At 42.8% G+C, this 25,662-nt stretch overlaps 1 protein-coding gene across 1 annotated transcript in view; it reads right to left on the reverse strand.

Annotated features, from left to right (window-relative positions):
* Positions 1-25,662, reverse strand: part of FAM20C (FAM20C golgi associated secretory pathway kinase) — a 55,436-nt gene that overhangs the window by 8,458 nt on the left and 21,316 nt on the right. The window contains exons 4-5 of the mRNA XM_005487458.3: positions 4,697-4,789; positions 2,856-2,971 (exon numbers count right to left, since the gene is read on the reverse strand). Of these exons, the coding sequence (XP_005487515.3) occupies positions 2,856-2,971; positions 4,697-4,789 (209 nt within the window). The remainder of the gene's footprint in view (positions 1-2,855; positions 2,972-4,696; positions 4,790-25,662) is intronic.

A 25,662-nucleotide genomic window follows, 5' to 3' on the forward strand; every position in this document is an offset into this window, starting at 1 on the left:
AGGGAGGGGGCCCAGAAGTGGAAATGCAGTGAGGTTTCTTCCAACACATCCCCACACTGGTGTGGGAGATAACACAGTGCTCCTGGTGGGATGCCTGGGGTGCCCTGAGCAGGGCCAGGAGCAGGACTTGATGACCCTGATGGGCCCCCTCCAATTCAGTGAATTCCATGGTCCTGTGATTGATTAATATCATCAATAATCACCCTCTCAGGGTGCAAACCAAGGGCTCCCAGCCCAAGGGGAACATCTCCCTATAAAATCAATTTCACTTAGTGCTCGTTTAATTTTTAGAGCTGTGTGTGTGTGCATGGAGAGGAATATTCTGCCAGCAGGCACCAAGTGTCCCCATGGCCATTAATTGTCACTGCTGGGGATGGAGATGCAGTGACAGAGCCACCTGAAAGGCAGTCCCAGAGGGTCCTCCACGGGCTAATGTTGGTGCACAGCCTGGTTTGTGCATGTACCCAGAGGTCTCACCTCCATTCCTCACCTTTGGAGGCATCTCTCCCTCAAAACCACCAGGGGTTTGGAGGGTCACACCTCAATTTCTCACATTTTGAGGCATCTCTCCCTCAAAACCAACAGCCCCAGCTGCCCTTCATCTGCCAGAGGGACAAGTCAGCCCCTGAGCCTTCCTCAGGCTCCCTATTCCCTCTTCATCCTCACCCCCCAGACCATGAGTCTCTCCCCAGCACCTCCCTCTTCTCTTCCTTCCCTGCCCTCATTCTGCTGCCTGAGCTGCCTGCTGGCCTTGTGGAAGTTGTTCCTAAAAGCTTAATTTAGGTTCTTTGTTATTTTTTCATTAAGCATTAATTAATGCCTGCCTTTTAAAGTCAGTGTGAAATACAAGACAGAGGTTGGGCATATGTTAATGAGAATCTGACTAATTAAGCTGGGGACTTGTAGGGAAGAACTCTGACAAGTAACCAACATGATTTAACCAAAGTATATTGATTCAGGAAATGTAAAATGGACAGGAAAATTAATTGCCTGAGCATTTTATTCTCCAGAAAAGCCTGATTCATAGTTAATCAAATATTTTAATTGAATTTATCTGAGACCTCTAAATAAATTTGAATAAAGGATTATGCTTGGATGTCTGGAATTTCATAATGGCAAGATAAAGATCTTCATCCAAACTGGCAGCCTTAACTCTGTATTGCCCTGCTCTGGCTGATTTAAGCTGCTCAGTACTTGAGAACAGTTTTGTAATTCTCAGAAATAATTCAAGTTCATCCCTAAGTCTTGAAATAGGAACACTAGGAACAAACAAAATCAAACAAACCCATTAATCCACATCTTACTTGCCAAAATAGGAATAAAATGGCTTATGTTCAAAATGAGCCAAAGCACCTTGTGCTCAGATAAAATATTTTTTGCCATTTTTTGCACATATTTACCTACAAAAATCAAGCCAAAACCAAAAAAGAGTATAGAGAAACAAAGAAGGAGGGAAAGCAAGTAAGCAAATGCAGAAATGTTGTGTCCCCCAGGTTTGGTGAACATCTATTGTCACTGTAACTATGCATGTAAAATTGGAATGCTCATAATACTGGGTAGAATGAAACCTTCTGCAATTATGTAATGTAATTTACAAGTGAAGTTCCTGGAATAAATAACTGTCTGCTCAACTGTGTCCTGCAGAGCTGAACATAAATATGAAGCTAAAAGTAGCAGCTGTAATAATGACTTTATTGGGGATCAGAAAAGTGTGATAAACATTTTAAGAGCAAAAGCTCAGCAATGACAGGGCCCCGGTTTCTAGCTAACAGCAAAAAATTACAGTTACATTGGGAGAAACTGTAATTAAGTCTTTGGATCTCGACTTTAGGGATCTGGGATAAACAGCTCCTGGCCAATCACACACAGAGCAAGGGAGAGATCTCCAGAGGTTTCTGCTCCAGATTGCCTCTTACACAAGCCACAGCCTCAGATCAGCAAAGCACACTTGCACACAGCTGAAAAAATATGAATTCAACTACTGGAACATGGCACTGTGCTTTAAATTGAACATACAACCTATAAATTCTATATGTAAGAACAAACTTAAATATTTCTGTGCCTTAACTCAGAGCCTTAATTTCTCCATCTCAGCATCCCAGATGTTAAATAAGAGATGCTACCACTTTTGTCCATTTTTCCCTATTCCAGTTGTATATTCTGGTGAGCAGGATAGGGTTTTATCCTGTGCTTGTAAAATTCCCATCCTGTGGAATGGTTGACCTGGTCCACAAAATGTTGTGAAAGGCTGAGGAGTGAGTGGTATCACCTTCTGGGTCAGCCCTCAAAGAAAGAGCGAGCACTGGGAGCAATTCAGGTTACTTCAGCCCAACAGAGAATTTGAGCTGCAAGCAGGATATATTACAGATCTATTTCTTGATTTTTTTGTCCAAACTCCTGTTGTAATAAAACCTGAATGGCTCGGAGAAATTAGGTTTGGTACTCCAGTCAAACCCACAAATAAATGCATCTGACCAACAGAAGTGACAGATCACATTGCAATGGGGAAAAAAAAAACCCAACCTGAATAACTAATGAGCTGAGTAATAAGGGTTTGGATAAACTGAGAACACCAGAAAAAATTGCATTAGAAACTGTTCTACATAAAACATTTTTTGAATACACTTTGGTGAACATAAAAGCCTCTCTCTGCAGATAATTTGTCAAGGGGAAAAGGCACTCAACTCAAAACAATAAAGTCTTCTTTGTAAGCTATGTCTCCACATTTATTTTTATTCAAAGCTCCAGAAGACAGTTTTATTAGAAATATCTGAGCAATTAAGCAATCTACACATCGTTTCCTTAAGTACGTGTTCAGCGGGATAGAGAGAACAGAGAGTTATTTCCAGGACTACCTGGTGAGATGAAAAATGTTCTCCACAGCTTCTTGTCACGAGTAACATCTCGAATTTCCCTGGTCATGTTCACCAGCCTGCCTGCCACCGGGGGCACGCGCCGGAAATCCAGGATCCTGCAGGAGGCACAGGAGACGCGAGTTATGGAAGGGATTAAAGTGTAGTGAGAGTTACAAGTTTTAGGAAGCTTCATTACGCTCTGAAGGCACATTTATCTGTGGGCTTTAAGGAGTATAAAGCCCGTCACTTTAAACTGGATAATTCCTCATGTAGTGTATTATAAAATATGTCCTGAATGTGATGAGCTCTGCATTGCCTATGTAGTGTGGAGTAAAACACAAGAAAAGTATGGAGGGCATTGTTCCATGTTAAAAATGAAGATACATATGATTCCAAAGACCAGAGACAACAAAAATTTATTTTTTCACTTTGTGCTACTTCATGATTGTTATGACATGCATTTTTCTCACCAGTTTTTAAGTGAGTTGGGGAATGGGATTTCAGCTTCTTTCCTCCATAAACACCATGTAATTCTTTTTCTGACAGCCTTAGTATGTGTTTGATTTATTTCCTTCTGCTCCTCTCTGCTTTAATACCCTTATACCAACCTAAACAATCTCCTTGAGACCAAAAATCTTCCCACAGGCAAAGGCTGGGAGAAGAGCCTCTCCCTACCCCAAACTCCCCCTCCTTCATAGATCATAAAACCTCCCTGTGAAGCACTGCTATGAGATACAGGAAAAGAGCAAAGACCCCATACAAAGTCTCCCCATAGGCAGGATTTTTATATCCACTGTCTGCTGTTCAGATTTCCTTCATTGGGTAGCAACTGTTTTTCCTGCTTAGTGTGTGGATATTTAACACACCCCCCGTAGGAACTCCACTGATGTTTTTTTTCTACAGCACCATCTGCTTAAAACAGCAATATAAAATATAAAGCAGAAGGGATCAACACCAAGGTCAACAACAATGAAATAGAGAAGATCCTTGAAGGATATAGTCAGAATTGGAAAACCTACCCTGTGGCACCCAGTGACATGTTCCCATATCCCAGCCATCATTCCAGAAGGCAGCAATGCTACACAAACCCACAAATAATTTGTGGCCCCAAAGCTTTGTGCTTTTGAAGTGATGTTTCTTCGCCTTTCAGTGTGAAAGATGCTTCAGTGAAATGCCACAGTTTTCAGACATTCTGTTAATCACTAATTAGTAAATAAATCACTAATTCCACCCTTAATCTGGGCAGGCAGGGAGGGCTGCAGTCTTGGGGCATCCACCATGCTCTGCACTGACTCTGGAGGAGGGACATTTTCAGCAACAGGAGCATGAGATGACCCCCACTGTCCTCTCCTTCCCACCAACTTGTGGCACAAATATGTTGCTGATGTGGGGCAGTCCCAGCTTTTTGCTGTGAATCCAGAACTCCCTTCCATCTCAAGGACTCCTCTCTGAATGCACCATTCCCCCTTTGGATCTCTGTGCCCTGGGGCTAATTGGGGTGAGCCAGGCTCCTGTCACACTAAAGTGACACATTCCCTGGGAGATGGGTCTTCTCCACATCTACTGCAAGATCACAAGGGAAATTAATTTCTCAGCTTCTCTTCAATATAAATTCTCTTTCTTTTTGAGAATTACTTATTGCCAGGTTTCTCATTCCCAGAGTAAGTCGCATTGCCTAATTATTAACTTACTCTTTCATCATCTGCCATTTCATTTATTCATGGCACTTGCCCACCTTTGTTCCACTTTCCCCTTTTAAAAAGTAATTCAGTTTCAGGAATGGCCAAGTGCAGCAACTTATCACAATATTTCCCCTTTTAATGTAAATCAGTTCCACTTGCCTGTCGAGATGAAATGCTGCTATTTCTGCATTATGTCTCTCATAGTCTGAGAAGTAAAAAAAGTCAGGCGGGGTTTCTTGTTCTCTGGTTTGCCTGCAAAGGAAAACAAGGGAAGTGTTTTAATGAAGGGTTAGCATTCCTAAGGAGCAGTGCTCAGTCATCAACATGCTGTTCAGGAGTTCAGTATTGTTTGCCTAATGGAAGACCTTTAAATACCTCATTTGTGCATTATTTGCCATGCAGCCTTCATTTAATCTTCTTTTTTGAGCTACTCTAACAAAAAAATAGGAATTCAAGACTTGTGCAGGCAGTGTGCTGTCACAAAGCTCTTCCACTCAAAACTCTCGCTCTATTTAACAAGATCTGTTTTATCACTCTCAAACATTTCATTAGCGATAGCGGTGAAGACAATGTCATTTCATTAAATTATCATTAACTGTAATTATGAAATTTCCAAAAGTAATAACATTTTTCTTTCATCTTTGGCAGCCATGCAGCTCCCATCTAGAATATGCCTCTCCCTTTGTATTACTTAGAGACAAAAGTGACATGTTTTTCTCATTTCAGAAGGAACAGGATCATTGCAGTTTGATGGCCACAACACTTGTCATGTTTCAAAGTACATTAACAAGAGTGTTCTTGAGAGAGGATGCAGAATTTGGTGTTTCTTCAGTTTAGGAACAAATAAAAAATGTCATTCTGATAGGAAGGCTAAAGCTTCCACACCACAGAACATGAAAAATACAAATCTCTGTGTAAGAGCGGATCAAATCTCTGTCTCACTTCAAGCACCTTCCAGTCCTTTTGGATGGAGCACAGCTCAAGAAGCTGACCAATGCAACATCTGGGTTCCACCTCTACCTGTTCTGAAATCCTCAGAGGGAGATAAGCACAGCAAAGCTGCCTGCAGAGCATCTGCAAGGGAGGACAGCTCTCCAGAAGAGAAAACAAAGCTCTTTCTCATTCCCTGCTGCGTGCTGCCCGCTGGCAAATAAAATACAGCTCCTGCATGGGACCTTGGTGCATGGGAGGCTTTGGGATCATGCTGGTGCAGAGCTCAAACCTCCCCTGAAGTTCTAATTTTGGGGTTGTTGGGGACCTGAAGCTGTGTCTGCCCACCACTGTGACTACCAGAGCTGCTGTCTGCCCACAAACCCACCTGGGGCTCTCCAAGCTGCTGGAGAAACCAGATAAGTGCTGTGGTTTTTGGATGTATGAAGATTTTGCTGTGCACCCAGCAGGGTCTGAAAGCCTGATATCCTTTCTCAGACATTAACATCTTAGCAAGGTACTCTATCTTGCCCTAAATGATGAACAACATCAAGGTACTTGCGTCCAACAGAACCCAAGGCCAGAGTGACCTTAAACACCCCAGTGATGCTCTGGCAAAATGGCACTGACCATTGTCACAGCAGTGGCCATGGAGGTGGCCAACACTTGGCAGAAGTCCTGCTAAGGACACAAAGAGTTCACAAGGACACAAGCTAAAAGAGAGCCTGGCATAAAATAAAAAATAGTATTTTGCTTGGAATAATAGTATTTTCCATAAGAAATGCAAAAGGGGAAGGAGCACACCCACAAAGAGGAATAGGGGAGAGCAGAACTTCTCGCTAAGCAGTCAAGACAAGAGTTAGGAGAGCTGCAAGCTCATTGTGCATATTCCCTTAAAAAATGAAGGAATGAGCCCTGAATATTATTTCAAAGAAAAAAGATTAACCTATTTCTTCTGGCCTTAAAATTATACATTTGTATGTAACCTTCCCTCTCCAGGTTTTAAAAGAGTTGATTTCTTCAACAAATCCTCACCCCAAGATTTTGCAAACTTCACGCACATCAAGAACAACAGAGAAGGTGCAGAAAATATTACTAATTAGCTAATCAATGCCATCTGCTTTTTATCTCCTGGACACTTTAGAAGAAACCATGGCTGTTCCTTTATGAGAAAATCTTGCTGCAGAAAATCAGACTGAGCTGGGGGTTGGATCTCAGCCTGGCAAGCACAGCCCTGCCCTGCTCACTGTGCTCCCTGCCACCCCAGCAAGGGCTGAGGATATTTTTCATTTGAGAATAAGTACAGCTGTCCTGCAGGCTCAGGCTTGTGTGTACATATTTTCCTGCTGTCATAATGTATTATTAATTGGTTGCACACCCTCCTAAGGAAATAATGGAAATGATTGCCCTAAAACCTTCAAAAAATGGGCACCGAATCCACAGTGCAATACAGACAATGGAAATACCAGTGTTTTTTGAACCTGATGACACATCATGAAACAACTCCCAAGTTTCTTCAGTGCTTAAGGTGCTTCCCTCTACAAAAAGCCACTTTTCACATGGTCCATGCCCATGTCCAACACGTGGTACCCACTTCTCTGCCTCTTGAAAATACCATGTTATTCAGAATGTAGACTGGAAGGAGGATTTGCCAGCTCCCCAAGATGCTTTACATTCCTTATATTCCCCTGAAGAGCTCTCCAGAACTAAGATGCAGCAGATCCAAACATGAAACCCTCCCCTGAAACAACCTTGAAAAATCCTTTGTGCTGACTTACGCCAATCTTCCACAGCTATAACAGAAACCTGGTTTCTTGGATCTAATATTAACTAGGCAGGTTTTTACTCAAACAGACATTTATTTTTAATTTGATGTCTGCAGCAGTACCTGAAGAGGTTCCTTGGGAATCCCCCAGGCAGAGCAAGCTGCCACAGCACCAGCAAACACTAACGTGTGTGTGGGTTGGAGCCCAAGAAACACAAGTGAACTCACAAAGCCACATCAGTCTGACAGAGCTCTGAACCAATTAACAGAGAATATGGGAATGGCTTCAAGTGTCAAAGGGCACCTACATCATAATCTAGAATGTTTACTTTATCCAACTGCATTGATATATAATTTTATTTTATCCATGCTAAAAATTGCCTTTTTTTTTTAAATTGTGCACAATCTAATCAAGTCTGGTTTTTGCCTATTCTAATGATTTATTCTGATGTAAAAATATAGAGAGGTGGAAGATTAAACTTCTCTCAGCAAGTCCATTCAGTTAGATCATGGTAACTAGTCTTCAGCCCCTAAGTGACAGGCTGGGAAAGGGGAATGAACTCCCAGACCCTTCCAGGTCAAGTAAAACATCTTTTAAAACAACACTGGAACTGATCCACACCAATGCATGTTTTAAATCAGAATTGCATTTTAAAAGGGAAAAAACGCCTACCCCTACATACAAGTTAGTTTGATTTTATCTGATGGTTATTGAAGGTTATTGTCTAATAAAATGACACATATGATGAGATACTTGAGCCAAGAGACCACCACAACTTCTGAGGGACAATGAATTCCATTCTGAACTCCCCAGTGCCAGCAGTGCCATCCCACCCCGAGCAGGGACAGGTTCTGCACAGGTTGCAGACGGTGGGAGAGGATTTCTGGCAGTAGCTCTTATTTTGCAAACAGTTGGAATCTGGTGATCCTCTCTGTGGAGAAGGATTTGGCAGATATTTATAACGGCAGGCTGGAAAGCTCTGGAGGAGAGACAGATGGAGGTCTGTTGATACTGCACACAGTTAAAAATTACACGGTGGCACCAGCCCAATTACAGCATGAGGAAAAGACAAATCAGCACGGGAACACGTGTAGGGAAGAAGGAAGAACTAAGGGGAATCAAAGCCCATGAAGATTTTCCCACCATGGCACAACTCAGAGAACACAGAGGAAGCAAAGAATTATTTTAAACAGGACAGGGACACGTTTGTGTTGACACAAGACAAGATGCAACTGTGATCTGATCTGGTGGCTATAGAAGTGAGTCATGCTTACAAACAGAAGAGAGAAAGCTGCTCTGATAAATGAACAGTCATGAATAAATCTGGTGAGTCAGCTCCTTTCTAGCAATGGTTGGGACCTGGTTGGGTGTTCAGTAGTATTTGGATAAATCAACATAGTCATTTGTGTTCAGAAATAATTGGAAATTATTTCTCAATCTTGAGAAATAATTATTCATATTTATATTTCAAGCTTCTCTTCAATGCCTCTGTAATTTTTTTTCTTTTATTTTTGCCAATTACTTGGTCCCCCAGCCTCAACATTAATAACTTCTCAGGAGTTTTCTTTTTGCTGTTCACGAACCAAATCAGCACAGGGCAACTGCAGGCTCTGCAGACACTCTGGTATTTCAGAAAATAGTATTATAAAAACTAAACCTCTGCCATGGAAATCTGTATTTAGTTTCTAGGATCACTACCATACACCTGCCTAAACTACCAGGATTAATACCCACCAGGGCTGTGCATTACTCGAAAGAATCCTGCTCAGTGCCAGACTTCCTCTGCTCTGGAGGGGTCCTATTATCTGTACAGCAGCCAGAAAGGCAGAAAATAGGGCAAAGAGCCCAAAGTGAGCTAAGTGCTATCCTGACAGACACATGCTGTCCTCCCATGCTGCAGTCCAGAGCCATCTCTGAGGCACCTCTTGTGTCAAACCCACATCTCTGAACTGAGGAGAGGAAGTGCTGCTGCTTGGAAAACAGCTCCTTTTAAACAGGCTGCCCTCGTGTTCTGACACATAATCAGGGGAATCAGCTGCTGGGATTAGGGATGATTAGGGAGCACGACAAGGAGCTTTGCAGCAGCAGGGAGCAGGTTTGCTTGGGTCAGGCCATTTTGCAGACAGAGCCCCTGCCTGACCCAGCCAGGGGAATTGGGCAGCAGCAAACTCACTAAGAGATATAAACCAGTGAGGCTTTGTAATTGCATTGGCAGGGACAGGACTAACACTGATAGGAGCATAATTTGGCTATGGGAACAGATAACAGGAGATTAACTGGGTCCACCCACAGCTATAGGTTGCTATTCTTCTCCTTTGGAAAGCAGCTTTCCTCTCTTCCTGTGGAGCACTTAAATACCTGTCCTGAAGCCCAGTTGCAGGCTTAACATTTCATACACAGTGTTACCTAAATGATAAAACATAGCTAATACCAGACTAAAAGGATAGTTACTGCAAGGCTCTAAGGTGGCCACTCAGCAGTTTGCTGCAGTATCAATGATTTTATGGCCTGGAATGGACTTGGGAAGTCACAAGCAGCCCCTTGATCCAGCACAGATGCTCCATCAATTCCAGAGAGCCTTTCTTCCAGCACAGACAGGCATGAAATCTCCCAAGCCCCCACTGATGAACTTCTTCTTTGTACTAATGGGAAACTCAGACTGAAAGTCCGGTGTCTGCTTGCAAGATTTTTTCCCTCCCTCCCCTCCCCTCCATGCAACACTTATGTCAAATTGGATTGTGCAGCAGGGGGATCTAGAGTGCCCTGAGATCATCTAAAGCTTATTATTCTAAGTAAAGGAGGCAGCCCATGGGAAAAAAAAAAAAAAAAAAAAGAAAAAAGAAATAGAAAGGTGTCTCTGAGGCAACTGCAGTCCTTAGGAGGGCACTGAGATTTTGCATGCAGAGTTGTATCCTCTGGGAGGGTTTTCAATGCACTTGGCACCAGTTAGAACAGGTGGGAAAAACACCATTTAATTTTACAATACATTTTAATGGCTTAGAAAGTCCTTAGGACGAGAAATGATACGGCTAATGCAGCTACATCTACAGCAGCAGAGATATCTGGTGCCTATTTCTGCCTCCTTATGGAGCCTTGGCAGCTGATGGCTCTGGCTTTATCAAAGCATTGTGCTACAAAGAGCACTCCCAGGGACCATAGGAGCTGTTTACAAGAGCAGAATATGGGCCAGAAAATGAGTGGCCAACGCAGGAATGCAAAGACATGCAATTTGAGTGGTACAGAAAGGATGTTTGGCCCCTTTCACTGCTATCAACCAAATGACAATATGGGCCCCTGCAGGATATTCAGGCTTCTCCAGTTTAAGTAGCAGCTCTGCAGCTTGGAAAAATGAGAGAATATTTACTGTGGCAGAGAGACAGAAATTCGAGCAGGGATGTGATAGCAATAGGAATAATTAGCAAACTGCCAAAAGGATAAATACCCAGATCATGCTCTTGTGTGCCAGCCCCAGAGCACTTTTCTCCTGAGCAGACGGAGAGAGCTTGACAACAGCACATGCTCAAGGACCAGTTAGCTTAATATAAACCATAAACTTATGCAGAGAATAACAATAAGCTTCTGAAAGCACATTTGTATGTATAAATATCTTGTTACCTGGCACAGAAGGACAGTGGGGAGAAGAGGGTATGAAAATCCACAGGGACACAGTGTATTGAGGTGGGTTTTCTTTCTGTTTCCAGTGGAGAAGCAAAAGGAGGCTCAGGAGGTCACCTAGCCCATCCCCTGGCCCCAGGGTGAGATCAGCTAGACCTAAACCATTCTTGACAGACATTGCTTTAACATGATATTCAAAATGCACTTTTGTGATCACACAGCCACAGCCCTCCTGCGTGCTGGCCTCCCTCCCCTGCTTATTTCCAGCCTTGCTCTTTCCCCTTCTTCCATGATCAAGGCAAAACCACCCCAGGGACACCTGCTGCAGCTGATGTGAGTCCCTTTCTGAGGGGGGACACTTGTGACAAACACACCAAGGCAAATGGCTCCATTCCTGAAAAGAGCATCCCCAAGCCAGGACCTGGGAATGAACACCCTGCAGATCCCTCAGCTTAGAAGCCCCTTCTTTACTAAGCACAATTAATTCATTTTTAACTCACTAAAAATCCAACCAACCCAGAGCCCTGAAAGCCTATTTTAGGCTTTACCATTAAAACCAGCACTGTTGCTAAAAGACAAAGAAGCAACTTCTAATTCCTCTACACTGGTCAGGACATTTGTAAAAAGGTTGTGAAAAGTCTGTCCCTTGCTAGGAGCAGCACCAGTGGAAGGTTCCTGCCATCCCATGCACTAGATGTCTACATATAAAAATAAAATAAAATAAAAAAATAAATAAATATAAAAAGAGATTTTCACCTGAGCAAAACATTGAGTTACCACTCCTGCCTATACAAGCAGACACGATATGAAGGGATGAATAATCCGGGCAAATAATGTGATCCAAGAATATGAAAAATTCATTTTATTCTCCACTAAAGTATAAAAATAATAACACACCTAGACATTTTCCTCTTTTTGGGGGCTTTTCTGTTTCTTTTAGTGGCATTAATATCTCAAAATGCACCTTCTCTATACTGCTGCCTTTACTGACATTGTGCTGACAGTAAAGTCAAGGCATAATCTCACCAATCATCATTTCATTGTCTACCAGCTCAGAAGAATAGCTCTTTTCTCATTCATTCTTTTGTGCTTTCAAATGCATGAGACATGAAGAGAATCTTTGATCAGCACAAAACACATAAGAGTTTGATCAACTGGGAAAATTTCCCTCAGCAATTCAGAATATCACTTCCTGCTCTGCCCAGTAAGTAGGTGACTGTCACCAGGGGAAAAGCAAATGGAAAAAAATCTATTAGTGTAAGCACATTTGTCAGGATGTGTTCCCCACCTGTGCTTTTTGGTGTCACTGATCCCCTTCCTGTCCCCTGGGATGGTGGCTGAGGAGATGGGGTGAGATGGGTGCTGAGCTCAGATTCACAGGCTGTTGTGATTCTTATTCTTATTTATTCTAATTCTTATTCTTTTATTCTTTTTCTTGTTGTTGTTATTGTTTAGGAGGTGGCTGTAAATAAAGCCACATTAATGAAATGCTGTTACAGGGCAGGGAAGCCCTACTAAACCAGCAGGATGAGTTCTAGTGCTACCTAGCACTGAATGTACAGAGAGGCATTTAATGTACAATCCAGCACATACAGCAGTATCTCACGGAGCTCAGCAGGAGGGTTTCACTCCATACTGGAGTGAATTGCACGGGAGGCAGCACACAGCCCCAGGAATCACAGGGGTGCAAAGGTGGGACTCACTGAAATTCATCTTTGTCTCCCTCCTTGAGATGCTGATGGGGAATAGGGAATGTAGAGAGCAGATGAACACTGATGCACAGTGGCTAAGTGGCAGTGCTTGTTGGGCAGAAATGTTTTTCCATCATCCAGAACAAGCAGGGCTTGCACAGAAAAACAAATGAGTCATGGTGTGAAAAGAGAGGCAAGCTCTGGAAGCTCCTGTCACTAATTTACACTGCAGATAAAACAAAATTCTTGACCCAGAAATAAGGTTTGGTTCATCCTCAAGGTAGAAACCTGACTTGACATACAAGAATTGAAAGATTAAAAGGTACTTGACAGCACAACAAAAGAGTTCCCAGTGCCAATGTTAACATGGTCAATGCTGTTGTCACAGCAGGGAGAAAAAATCCTCACAGCAATTAAAAAAGCAGGAGATGTCCTTAATGAGGTGTTGCAGTGATATTTTGTGTCTTTTTAAAGATATCTTCATTAAGAAATTATACCACCATGAATATTTTCTGTCCCTGCATGGCCTAGATTCCTTTGTGCTCTTAAGAAAGTGGTGTGAGCATTTTTGCCATGCCAAGCCCATGCTATCTGTCATGTTTTATCCCTTTGAGGCTCCACTGTGCATTGTCTGCTCACCACAAATTGCAAACATGAAAAATGATACAGCTGCAAAAACTATTTTTGAAAAACTGTCAAGAGCAAACAGAGCTCCATGTGAGCCCAGTTACCTGCAGCCTCCCTTCAGGAAAAAGACTGCAGAGTATTTTCTACAGAGGTTTTTCAATATATAACACATCTAGAGGTCTGAGAGCACAGGAGGAAAAAAATATGTGTAAAATTAGAAGTCTGAAGCATTTCTTCAGCCCTGAGAATGTTATTTAATATGTCTGGGGTCATGAAGGGTAGGGATTTAATGGAACAATAACATTAAACATATTAGAAGCATAGCAGAGCTCAAGTTTCTTTCAGCTTTTTGTATTTTTTCTTCTCACTGTACGTGATGTATGTGCCCATTGAAATTCCTGGGTTCACAATAGGTTTATAGGTTGGAAAAAGTAATTACTGTGAGTCTGATGTATTGATACATAATTTTTTCCTTTTTATTCATGAGTTTCCTTGCTATCATTATGAGAACCATGAATACTAGTAAGTTTGTCCTCAAAATCTCCCAGGAAAATCTTAGCCCCATTTTTCAGCAAAAGCTGCAAAACCAAGGAGCTATTAAGGATTCAGCCCTGCCCTGAGCGAAGCACTCGAGCCTCATTAAGCACATGCTTAACTTTGGGCACATATCTAGCCAGTGAACTGTGTGTGTCCTTGACAGCCAAGCACAGAATTAATCCTTCCTCAGAGCTGTTTGTGCTCAGCACTTTGCAGGAAGGAGCCAGAGATCAGCACCAGATCCCTGCAGCAGCCCTGGCCACACAGCCCAGCCACTGCCACACTCAGAACTGATTCTCCTTCTCCTTCTCCTTCTCCTTCTCCTTCTCCTTCTCCTTCTCCTTCTCCTTCTCCTTCTCCTTCTCCTTCTCCTTCTCCTTCTCCTTCTCCTTCTCCTCCTTCTCCTCCTCCTTTCCACCCATGACAACAATTTCTTTGGGGAAAAATTCATTCCCCAAAAAGCTTTCTGCCAAAAGCACAAGTCAGTTTGGCCACAGGCTTGGGTAGGCCCCAAAGTCACCTTTGAGACTGGCCCTGAGGCCTGCAGTTCCCTGGTGGGATTGACTCCTTAAAAGTGAAAAAAGACGCTCAAATCAAAGTTCCAGTACAAAATGAGAAAACGGGATCAGAGCATCTTGTGCAACCTCCTGCTGCAAATCCCAGACCTTGTGAGTGCCAGCAGACAGCTCAGCCCCATTCTGATTTCCCTTGAGAATTGCCCCACAGAGGGGCCAGAGGATGCACTGGTGCCCCATCCTTCTGCCCATCAGAGGAGACTTTCACCCAGTTTTGCTTTTCAAGCTTGCTCCAATCCCAGATCCTGAGACTTTTCCATAATTGTGCCACTGAGGATGGCAGGCATGTGGGTTCCTGCGAGATAATTGCTCCACAGGATTGTATCCAATTCCTGGGAGCTGTGAGTTCCCAGTAAAGCACACACACCCCTGAACTCGCCTTCCTGCTGCTGTTAACATTCCTTAACCTATGGCAAAGGGTGATGTGCCTCTCTGAGCTGGAAAGGAGGTGTAATTGCCTGCCTCAGACTCCTCCATGGTTACAAAAGAAAAGGGAGCTGCTTTGATATAGTGTGGTTATTTCGTTGCTCTAATAAAGCAAACCATGCAACCTCTCTGTTTCCTCATTTATTTTATTTTAACTCCTGCCTCATTACCACTCCTGCCAGCAAACACAATCTCTGTGAAGAGTGCCCAACTTATTCTCTGCCCTCAGCTGCTTCTGCAGTTCGTGGGTAACCCCTCATTTTCTCATGTGTTTTCTTCCCAACCAGAATTTTGTCTAAACAAGGAATATGGGGCCATTTTGCTGTTGGCCATGCCTCAGCTGAGCTCTGGCACTGGCCCCATCCCACTGCAAAGCCCTGCAGGTGCTCAGTGCACCTCTGAGGCTGATTTCCCCTCACCCACACACCTCCCACCTGGGTTATTTCCATCTGCAGAGGGTTACATGTTTGGCAATGTGCTGATATCACCACTTTGAGCATTTCTCAGGGAGTTACTGCCTGCAGGCTGCCAAGGTGACTTACAAGTGCAAATATTCCTGGGTGCTCCTAAACCTCTCAACAATTTGGGAACAGCATTCCTCAGCCTCAGTCAGAGGATGCCTTAGCTTCTCAAGTAGAACAGAGTAGAAGTAGTGGATAATCTTGGTATTAACCCAAATGTTTCACTTCCTGGCTAAATTTGATGCAGTTAACTCCATCTTTCTCAGCCTTGGTTGTTCATTTATTGCATGAGAAAGAGCATACTGGGTTGGAAGGTTTTTCAGTAGCCTTTTCACAGAATAATCACACTGTTTTACAGACCTATAAAAAAAACCCTTTTCTTTCTCTCTAAACTTCTCCTTTTCCAGGCTGGAAACCTTCCCTGCTAATCCACACTTTATATTAAGGGCACCACATGAGTCACAAATTACTCTGGAAATTACACATCAGGGTCCTTTAAGCTTACAACTGTCTGCATGAAGTGTGGGTTCATGCTCTGCAGCCCACAGGGAGTCACCGGGTTATTCCCAGGGGAAAATCAAACCATATTAGCATCTCTTCCCTCTTCTCCACCTCCACTGAAAAGGAGGATTTTAACCTCCTGGCCTCCATGTGGGCCCTGCTGCTGGGGAGCTGCAAATATAGTCCCTTCTTGCCACAGAGCATCATCCTTCTCCTCCTTTTATCCCAGTACGACACAACATTTTAGGGAAAAAATGAAGGTGCAGCTTTGGAGGAGAATCACTTAAAATGACAGAGGATGCAGGATTTCAGAAGGGCTCAGTATTGGCCTAAATTCCTCTTAAAAATAATTTTAAAAAAGACCTATTGAAACCTCTGAAAAATATTCCATATGAAAAGATAAAGAGCAAAAGGATGTTAGGGGAAGATCTCTGTGGCCCTGCAAGGGAAGGAAGGCTGTGGTTGGTTTGGCTGCTCAGGGCAATCACTGTTTTATATAAACATCTCCCACCAAGGGCAATCACTCGGTGAACTCCCACGCTCGAGGTGCAGACCAATATTCACGCTCGGTGGGTTGCAAAAATGCACCCACTCAGAGCTGGAGTGGAGATAAAGAGAGGATCTCTGTGTGTGTGTGTGCAGGCAGACACAGGGAACACTTCCCTCTGCTGTGCTGAGCCAGCGCTCAATGTGAAACAGGTGTGCCCCACTCTTAGACATTCATTTCAGCTGATTTAAACTTTAAAGTCTACCTATGTTGAGGTTATTTGGTAAGACAAGGGGAGATTTTAATAAAGTGTGAGAGAGTTCATAAAAAAAAGCAGAGCTCAGAAAAAACAACACATGAAAAAAACAGGCAAGAGTAGAGGACAAGAGAGGGGAGGAAAATTATGCAAAAGATGAGGAGTAAAAGCTTTAGTGAAATGATATTGTTGCCAGATTTTTTTCTTTTTTTATGGAGCTGATTTATGACATGCAGCTGCTTTTCTCTAACAGTGAATGTCTGGTTACCTCTCCTTGCATTTTAAACTGTGTTTAAATGTCTACAAAATGTGAAGCTTATCTACTGTATGTACAGTGTGATAGCTGTGTGTGTGCACAGCCCACAGCAGTTTGGTTTCAAAGACAGAATGATGTTTTTCCCAAAGCCAAGGACACTTGTATTTCAGTTTTCCTACTGTGTGGATAAGTAAATGGCAGAGCAAAGCAATTGTGTGCTTTAACCATTGGACTTCATTGTCCCATTCCTGCAGCACATACTGCTTTTCCTCTGGGTTTGATCCAACTTTCCTTCCACTCAGTGAAAGGTTTCCCATGAGTTCAAGGTGAATTAGATCAGGAAAGACTGAGCCAGTTCATAAACTGGGACCTGACCTGCATGCACTCAAATATAAAGAACAGTGAATTCATGGGAAAAGCTCCCTGTTGACTCCAGGGGATTGTGGAGCAGATGCAGACTCAACCAAATAACTGAATGAGCCACCTGTGACAGCAAACACCCTGTTCTCATCCATGCCTGGATGAGGGGGACAGAAGACATAACCTCTGGTTTTAGCATTTAGTTTGAATACACTCATGATATCCTCCACAGCTCTTGCCAATATCAAGGAGGATAATGCAGGATTAAGCAAGAGCAGGAGCTGAAGAATATTAAATTAATATTGGAATTTCCACTCTGTCTAGAGAACAGTGAGTGTCTGACACTTTCAGGACCTAAGATCTCAGACAGCAAAGAATACACAAACCATCTTTTTGTGTTTGATTACAGTTCCCTCAAGTTTCCTCCTTAAGCAATCTCCAATAGTCTGGTCTTACCAAATGCTTGAGTAGATTCCAATAAAGTTGAGTGAAGATCTTCATTTTATCACAAATATTGGCAAGAATTAAAGCTGGGGTTTTTTTATTTTTTTTTCCCCTGTGTGCTGTTTTCCATGCAGCTCACAGGCAGTGATTGTATTGACAGGACTGCTCAACATCAATATGAATGTCAGGGAAGTATTACAGGATTAGTTACAGACAGCCAGGGCACCTCTGGACTGAATCAGCTTAGTGGTTCAAACAGGTGGAAGAAGAAACCAAAAGAAATAAAATAAAGTGGGTTCCTTGATCACCTCCAGGAAAATGAGGAAAATGACCCAAAGTTGTAAAGATTAAATTTGACATTTCATTTTTTATACATATACAGATCTTTTTAGTCAACTCTTTAAAAATATTAGCTCTAGCCTTTGATTTCCAGCATCACAAATGCTGGTGCTACGATGTCACAATGTTTTCAATGTCCCCACTGCTCTGGCAGGGGCAGAGGCCAGAGCAATGGGGACACTGAAAACAAGAAAAACCAAAAACCCAATGTTTGCATAAAATCCTATAAGAATTAAACACTCAGTTGTTCTTAATCCTTTTCACCCAGAGGAGAAAATAAGAGGACAAATCAAGTGAAGTCTTTTAGGGCATATTTCCAGCTGCACCTTTTCTTCCCAGAACATGCAATAAGTCTTTAAATGACATCCTAAATCTGATTGCCTCTGTAGCTGACCAGTAAGCCCTGTGGACAAATAGCAGATCTATTTTTGATATGACCTTAATAGTTTAAACCCTGCCATTAGGTACATGCACACAGCTCCCAGGGACATAGCAAGTTTTCCTTCATCTTGCAGCGCTGGTTTTGCTAATGATTAATATTCAGTTCTGTAAGCTTAATGAAGACATTGTTTCCACTTATCTACAGGTCAGATGGCAACTGCAAAGCAACTGAGTTGTTAGATGGCTATGGATTCCCTGCTGATATGTCTGATTATTTATGCACAGTGTGCATTTTTAATAGATGACCATATTAAATTATATGCTTCTCCCTTATTATTTCATGATTTTTAATGGTTTTCAATTTGTAAGAAGGAAGGAAGAGTGACTCAGTCCTGCTAATGAAGTACCTATGTACCATATCTGCATCTTTAAAATTATTGGAATTTCTTCCTTGAGAAATATCAGACCATTAGCTTGAAATTGTTGATTTTTCATGAAAATAAAGATGAGAAATAAGATTGAGCCCCCCTTTTTTTTCTGAAAAGTGAGATTTTTCTTCTTTCTGAACTATTCTGAGATCCAGCCAAAACTTTTCACAGCAAGCCTCGTGCCCAGCTGAATTCCCTCCTCCTTTGTGCCAATTCCACCCAACCCCAGCTCTGAAAACTGATCTTCTCCAACACCACTGGGCAAACACCTGCACTCCATGCAGGTATCACCTCAGAGGGATGGGAGAACCTGTCCTGGGGTGCCAAAGAACAGCCATGGCCCACCTCCAGAGCAGAGCATGTGGCTCAAGCAGGCTGGGAGGGAAGGAGGAAAGGCACAAAGACCCACAAAGCTGCTTTATTTAGTTTAAATCCATGTCTGAGCTGCCACTCCTTGACCTGCAATCACACAGGCACGTGGCACTCAGCTTCTCCTCTGGGACACAGAGTGTGGGGACACTGAGGGTGGAAATGAGATCCAGACAGAAGGGTCTGTCAATGGCAGGAGAATTTTCTCACTTCTTTATAAATGTGACTACTACTGTAACGTTATTGAACTAAAAATAACCGAGCCGGTTCTGGCTCCAAATGTGATCAGCCCATAAATAGTGGGATAAACTCCTTCCAGGCACATCATGTACTTGATTTCCATTTGCAACACGTACTAAAGCTCTGCTTGTGCATAAGTAATGCCCACGGATGGGAGATGGCAAATTTTCCTTTTCCCACCACACAAACCACTCTCACCTTAGTGAGCACAGACATGATGCTGCTTTCACACACTGAGTGATCTTTGAGCACTGCAAGAGCCACGGCTGGTTTTGTACAGGGGAGGTTTTAACACCAGAATTGCAGATTTCAAAAAGCAACATATGCTCACAGACAAAAGCAAGGCTGTGAGGAATTTATGGGGACCTTGCATTTCCAGAGCTGCTTAAAAAAAATTCCATTTTCACCACGCTCATTGACTGTGTGTGTTTGGGGTGGCTCCAGAGCTCTTCATTTCCCTTCACCTTGTTTTGCACTTCCAAGTCCTAACCCTGGGTTACAAATTCAGAGCCACTTTGATGGATCACAGTTTGGCTGCCATGATGTTAAGTTAAACAACAGTGTCATTCCACACAACAATTACTGCAAACAATTTCATTGTCTAAGGGGTGCTTTGCAAGGTTATGCATTAGCTAATGCTGCTTCTGTCACTGTTCATCACATGAATATTCCCTTTACCTGCTGTGTCTGTGTGTGCCTGAAAGAACTGTGGCATTTTTAATGGCATAATTTCCCGGGATGAACTGAAAATCAGCACAGCATGGCCCGCATTATTTATGTGCTGAGTCCTACAAATGGCAAGGAAAATACTCCAGTTTTCCTGGAAATAAATATATTCATTATTCTGAAGCCTTGTGCACAGTAGACTTTATGTCACTGAAAGAATTTAATTACTACCTGAAAAGCCTCTTCATTTTGCTAGATTTGTAACAAAAATAGAATGTCTAGACACATTATAATTCAAAGACAAAAGACTCCTTACCCGCCCAAAAATACCCAATGCTGATAAATGTTGAAGCATGTCCTACTATTGCTGCTAATCAGTAGAAAATTCTTAGCATTTTTTACAGCATGAGATAAATTGTAGATTGAGCCAATTGGGAATACTAATGACAGAAGCCATAAAATATTTTGTAACATCAATTATGACTAAAGGAAAAGGACTTGCACCACAGATCTGCAGAATATTTTGCAGCCGTGCCTCATTTAAGACTGTGATTTCTGAACACGATTTGGGAGTTGATTTGCCAAGAAGAATGTTCAGGAATATATAATTGGCAGCTCTGCAACTGTGGTGCTTCTGCAGTTCAGCTGTAGATGCAGAATTGCCTTCGATGGGAGGCTGCAGGTCTGTGGAGCCTGACAGATCACCAGACTCCAGCTGAGTTGTTCAAATCATACAGGACTCAATAATTAATGATCTGATATCAGTTAGAGCCTTAAAATGGTTCTATTACATTCAATCCTAAACTAAAAAGCAGTCTGAGAACTAAAAAAGCACTTTTCCTTAAACTCAGATTTGTTTTCACATGTTCCTTCTTGTTATGCCCAGATTACATCCCTGACCACGCTCCACAGTCAGATTCCAAGGAAATGCCAATTTCTGCCTTTTGACATGCAGGTCTTATCAGAGGAGGCCACTATTTTCTGCTTTACACTCTGTCACATATTTCAAAACATCATTGTAACTTCACCAGCTTGTTTTTAAAAATCTACTTATAGGGATCCTTCCATCCTGATGGAATTGCCATTTTAAAACCAGAGATGATAACCAGAGAAATAAATTGAAATGGGGACTGTGACGAGGAGAAAAGTTACATAGCAAAGAGGAAAAGCCAGGCTCATATTTTCTTTTTCTCTTTGACACAAAAATTATTTCCTTGCCCCAAAATAAACCAACCAGTAGTTTCTGAGCCAACAAATTTAAAAGCAGCTGTCCTCCTCCTGCTGCAGAATGAATTCCCAATAGTTATACAGCACAGGAAAATAACTTCCCACCCAGATACCTCTTGCACTCCTCAAACCAGCCTTGCTGCAGCTCCCCATTAAACACAGACAATATTTGGTCACAAGGTGGTTAAATTAAATCTTTCCTCAATACAGAGGAGTTATCCACGTTCAGCCTACAGTGTTCCAGCCAAATAATGCTTTGCTAATGATGTCTGCAGTTAGATGACAAATCAGGCTATTTAAATTGCCTCAGCACATACATCCTTTACAGGCAGGGTATCCAGGTAACCATCCTAGCACGGCTTCGAGGTGGGAGGGAGAAGGCAAGAGCTAATTTCTTCAGCTACGTGGAAAATTAATCCTGAAGAGATCTGTCTGGTTTGTTATGGTCAATTTAAAGGCAAAACGATTTAAAAGTAATTGTTTAAAAAGTATTTTTAAAATAGGCAGTTAGGCAAGAAAGGACAAAATTACTGTGTTTCAAAAATACAATAATGGCTAGTTTTGTTCCTGAAAATAATTAAAAGTATTTAAAGGCCCTCAATAGGAAGCTTCAAATGCCATGAAAATACCAGGGAGGAATGTCAGATGCTGCAACCAAACACCTTCTTGTAAATGTAATGCTAAATAAAATATAAAATACTGGATTATCTTGTTTTGTTTTGTTTTCCCTGAAACAAGTTCAGCAACATTTTCCATCCCTGGTCAAGGAAATGTTATTTCTGTGTTAGATGCTGCTGTGGCCCCACTTGAGCCATGTCTGTTGATGTCCTTGAACACCTTTGAGAAGGTTCAGCTCATCAGTGATTTTTGCTTTGGGGGGACATGGGGGATATGGAAACTTTTCTGTGCCCTTGTTCAGGGTCTCAGCTTCCACTGTGGTCTCCAGTCTGGGTGTTCTGGATATCTTTGGACATCCTAAATATTTTAGGGAGGGGAAGGGAACTCCTCCAGCTGATTCACACACAGAAATGCTGGGATGGGACAAGAGAGCAGATTTTATTTCCTCCAAGGCAAAGGAACCACTCACACCCTGGTGCTGCTCCTCTCCTGATGCACACCAGATTTTAAGTGTTCACTAAGTCTATTAAACAGGAAAATACAAACAACTTCTGATATCCCTTTCCTTGAAAACTATTTTGGAAAATATGACTCATTTACTGCTCTTCTAAACAGGAGAAGTAATATTTTCCAGCACTCCCTGAGGATGCATGTAACTAGAAGCTAAGCCAGATGTAGAAACGTCTGCAAAGGTTTTCATTCCTTTCATTGAAAAAAAAAAAAAAAAGAGAGGAAAAAAAAAAGAAAGGAAAACTGTAAAAGAAGAGTTAAGGTATTATTGGGTTTTAAAGCACTGTTGGTCTTTTGATTACCCTTAGATCAGATCACAAAGAAACACAGCATATGACCAGCTAGAGAAGGTCACATTGCAAGAGGATGCAGGTGGTCTCATTTTTTAACAGTGAATGCAACAGAAGCACAAATCTTCCAGCCACCAAAGAGCCTCTCCTGGCTTGGCAATTGCCATGTATAATATCTGATGAACTCTGATGTCTCACTGCTCAAGGATAAAATCCCAGCAGGCAGAGGCTGTAGGAACAGCTACACAGTCAGAGGGGAAAAAAAATCCTCTATTATTCCAGCAATCACTTATTTTATTCGCCAGAATTAAAACCTCTTCACAGACAAAAATCGGGATTTTTTTTCATCCCATAAAGCAATTTTAGATTTCTACAGAATTATTCAAAAGCAATTAAAATCCTGTTCCTGTTGATGGATTTGTATTCCTTGCTCACAGTGATGTCAGGCTTTGAAATTCAGGGCTGTTGATTGTAATTCTTTGGGGCTTTGGAGTCACTGCTGAGTGCCAGAAAATACATTCCTTAAGTTCACAGATAATAAATAGCTTTGGTAACACCAAAATAGTTTCAATGCATGTAGCTTTTAAATCTAGAAGATATTGCAATAAAGAATCTGTGCAATATCAGGCAATTCAATACATTTTTTAGGAGAAGGAAAAGATAAGAGAATCCAATGTCATAATAAGAGTACAATTAGCTAAGAGGGATCAGGGAGCTTTTCTAAACTGTCCTACTGCAAGAGTGACAGGCTTACATTGTCAGGGAAAATTATAAAAAATAAAAAAATCCTTCAAAAACAGGCAAGTAAACAACACAAACCCAGGATCTACATTAAAATTATTCATAGTCCTCATCCATTTAAAGGTCTGTGCTATTCAAACCAGACAGTGAGCCTCCAACACCACTGTTTGCTTTGGCATCATTTCGTGTAACAAAGGAAATTGTTGTTAAAAATGTGATTCAGATGTCAGCAACAGGAGGCTGTTCCCAATTGCAGAGACACAAAATGGCAGGATTCATGCTGCTGGGGCTGGAACTGAGGGATGAGCACTGAGTTACAGCCCTGAGCAAAAGGAGCCAGCCATGCCAAGAATAACAGGGGTCTGGGCACCTCCTGCAGCCCAGGTACTATCCTGACCACTGAGAAGGTTTTTCTCCTGCCAAAGGATGCAGCACAGAACAGCAGAAGTGTAGGGTGAGCAATATGGCACACAGAACAGAACATCAGCAAAGCACTGATCAGTGGTTATGGTTATTGGCTTATCAGCACCACTGGTGTCTTCCTGAGACTGGCATTACCCCAGGAATCTGGTGTTTGTGGGCAAACAGGGCAATTTCTGCCCTTAGGCCACATTTAGACTTCAGAATCGCTGCTTTGTTGCTCCTTGAAAAGGCAAATGCAGACAAAATGAGTGAAATAAAGCTATAATCATGCTGCTGCCTGACAGGGACATTATTAGTGGCCACTAGGCAGAGCTGGCACAAGATATGGGCTGGCTCAAGATGATGACAGCAAAAAAAAGCCTTCAAGGGCACCAGCAAGGCCCAGCTGAAGTCAGCAGGAGAAGAACTGTCCCTTGTGCTGCTGTTCTGGGTGCAGCTCAGCCCTTCAGCACAGTTTGGGGCTGAAGAGCTGTGGGGATGGAGGGAATCAGGATGGAATAAACAAAGAGAGGCAGGACTGTCTTCCTGTCCTAATTTTGAGCTTATGTAGCACAACCATCCCAACAGGAGGGATGGGACATTGGAACCTGTGTTGTATCAGGGACAGATCCTTTATCCCTCACAACATCACACTCTACACAGCAGGGAACAAGGGGAGTCAGAAAGGCAACAACTAGTTCTTCAATTTCTTTTTCCATTTTCCGCCTCCTCTAAACAGCGAGTAATAGATACAAGGAGCTACTCTCCTGCAAAACTTGTTTGAACTGTGGCTGCCAGGAAATTAAGGCAGTTGATGGGAGCCTGTAAAAGGCTGTTCATTAGTCCTGCCCTCTTTATGAGCTTCTTCAGTCCCAAAGCCAGATGGGTGTGGGAATGCAGCAGAGCAGGGGACTCCAGTGTTCAAAGAAATGACAGGATCCAGCCCTGCGAGGAATTCCTTCCCATCCCTTCAGATGATGGGGTTAATTAATAACAGTTAATTAATGATGTGTCAATCATCATGCAGTGCATGCCTGTGTGAGGAGAGCTGCCCCTCAGGATGATGAGCATTAAGGCCTTCCCTGGAGAAAGTGCTTGTGACAATTTCCGAAGCCTCCAAGAGGATGTTTTAATCCCTTTATCTCAGGATTCACTTCTCACAGGAAACCACCTAGCAGAGGTAGTTAAAGAAATAATTGCAATGCTGTTGCCTTCAAGGTGAGTGTCTGGAGGACACAGGATGGTGGCAGGTGCCAGCTGTCCCCAGAGGGGAACTCAGGCTGAAAGCACCTCAGAAACTGCCTCATGCTCAGTGATGGAGGAGCAGGAGCCCAGGGCAGGATGTGGGGTGTCATCTCTGCTGTGAAATACCCCATGCCCATGCCAGAAGCCCCTGGGCCTGCTCTTCCCAGGGTAACTTCAGCAGGGACAGGCATTTGGACAGGAGCAGCAAGGAGCTCAGCTCCCATTCCCCTCTGCCAGCTGAGCATCCCAGGCTCTTGGCTGCCAGGCCAGCCAGCCCATCTGCTCACATGGCACCCTGCCCGCTCACAACTTGTCAGACAATTTCACGGGTGCCAAAGGAACCTGGACTTGAATAGGTGGCCTGGATCTGCTGCAGAATCCATCTCTGAGTGACTGCAAACAGAGCAGGGCCTGTCTGTGCTCACAGAGCCCAGGGCTGTGGGCTCACCCTGGACTGGCACTGCCCTCCACGCTGCAGCATGAGAGCTTTGCATTGCTTCAGGCAAATCAGTGTGCTACTGAAGCACAGCAAAACCAGCTTCTGAACCAAAATACCCAGAGTATGCCAAGATAACTTCAAGGCACCATGATAGCACTGGGCACAAAAGCCTGACTCTTGGAAGAGAAGCACAAGTGGAGCAGAAACCCCCGCGGCTCCCCAAGGGCTGTGACAAGTAGGTCAGGCAGAGCATAAAAGGGCAAGGTTTGGGCTAAAATTCCAGTTACCCAGCTCCTGT

Source organism: Zonotrichia albicollis, chromosome 16 (genome assembly GCF_047830755.1).
Source record: "Zonotrichia albicollis isolate bZonAlb1 chromosome 16, bZonAlb1.hap1, whole genome shotgun sequence".
Taxonomy (NCBI): Eukaryota; Metazoa; Chordata; class Aves; order Passeriformes; family Passerellidae; genus Zonotrichia; species Zonotrichia albicollis.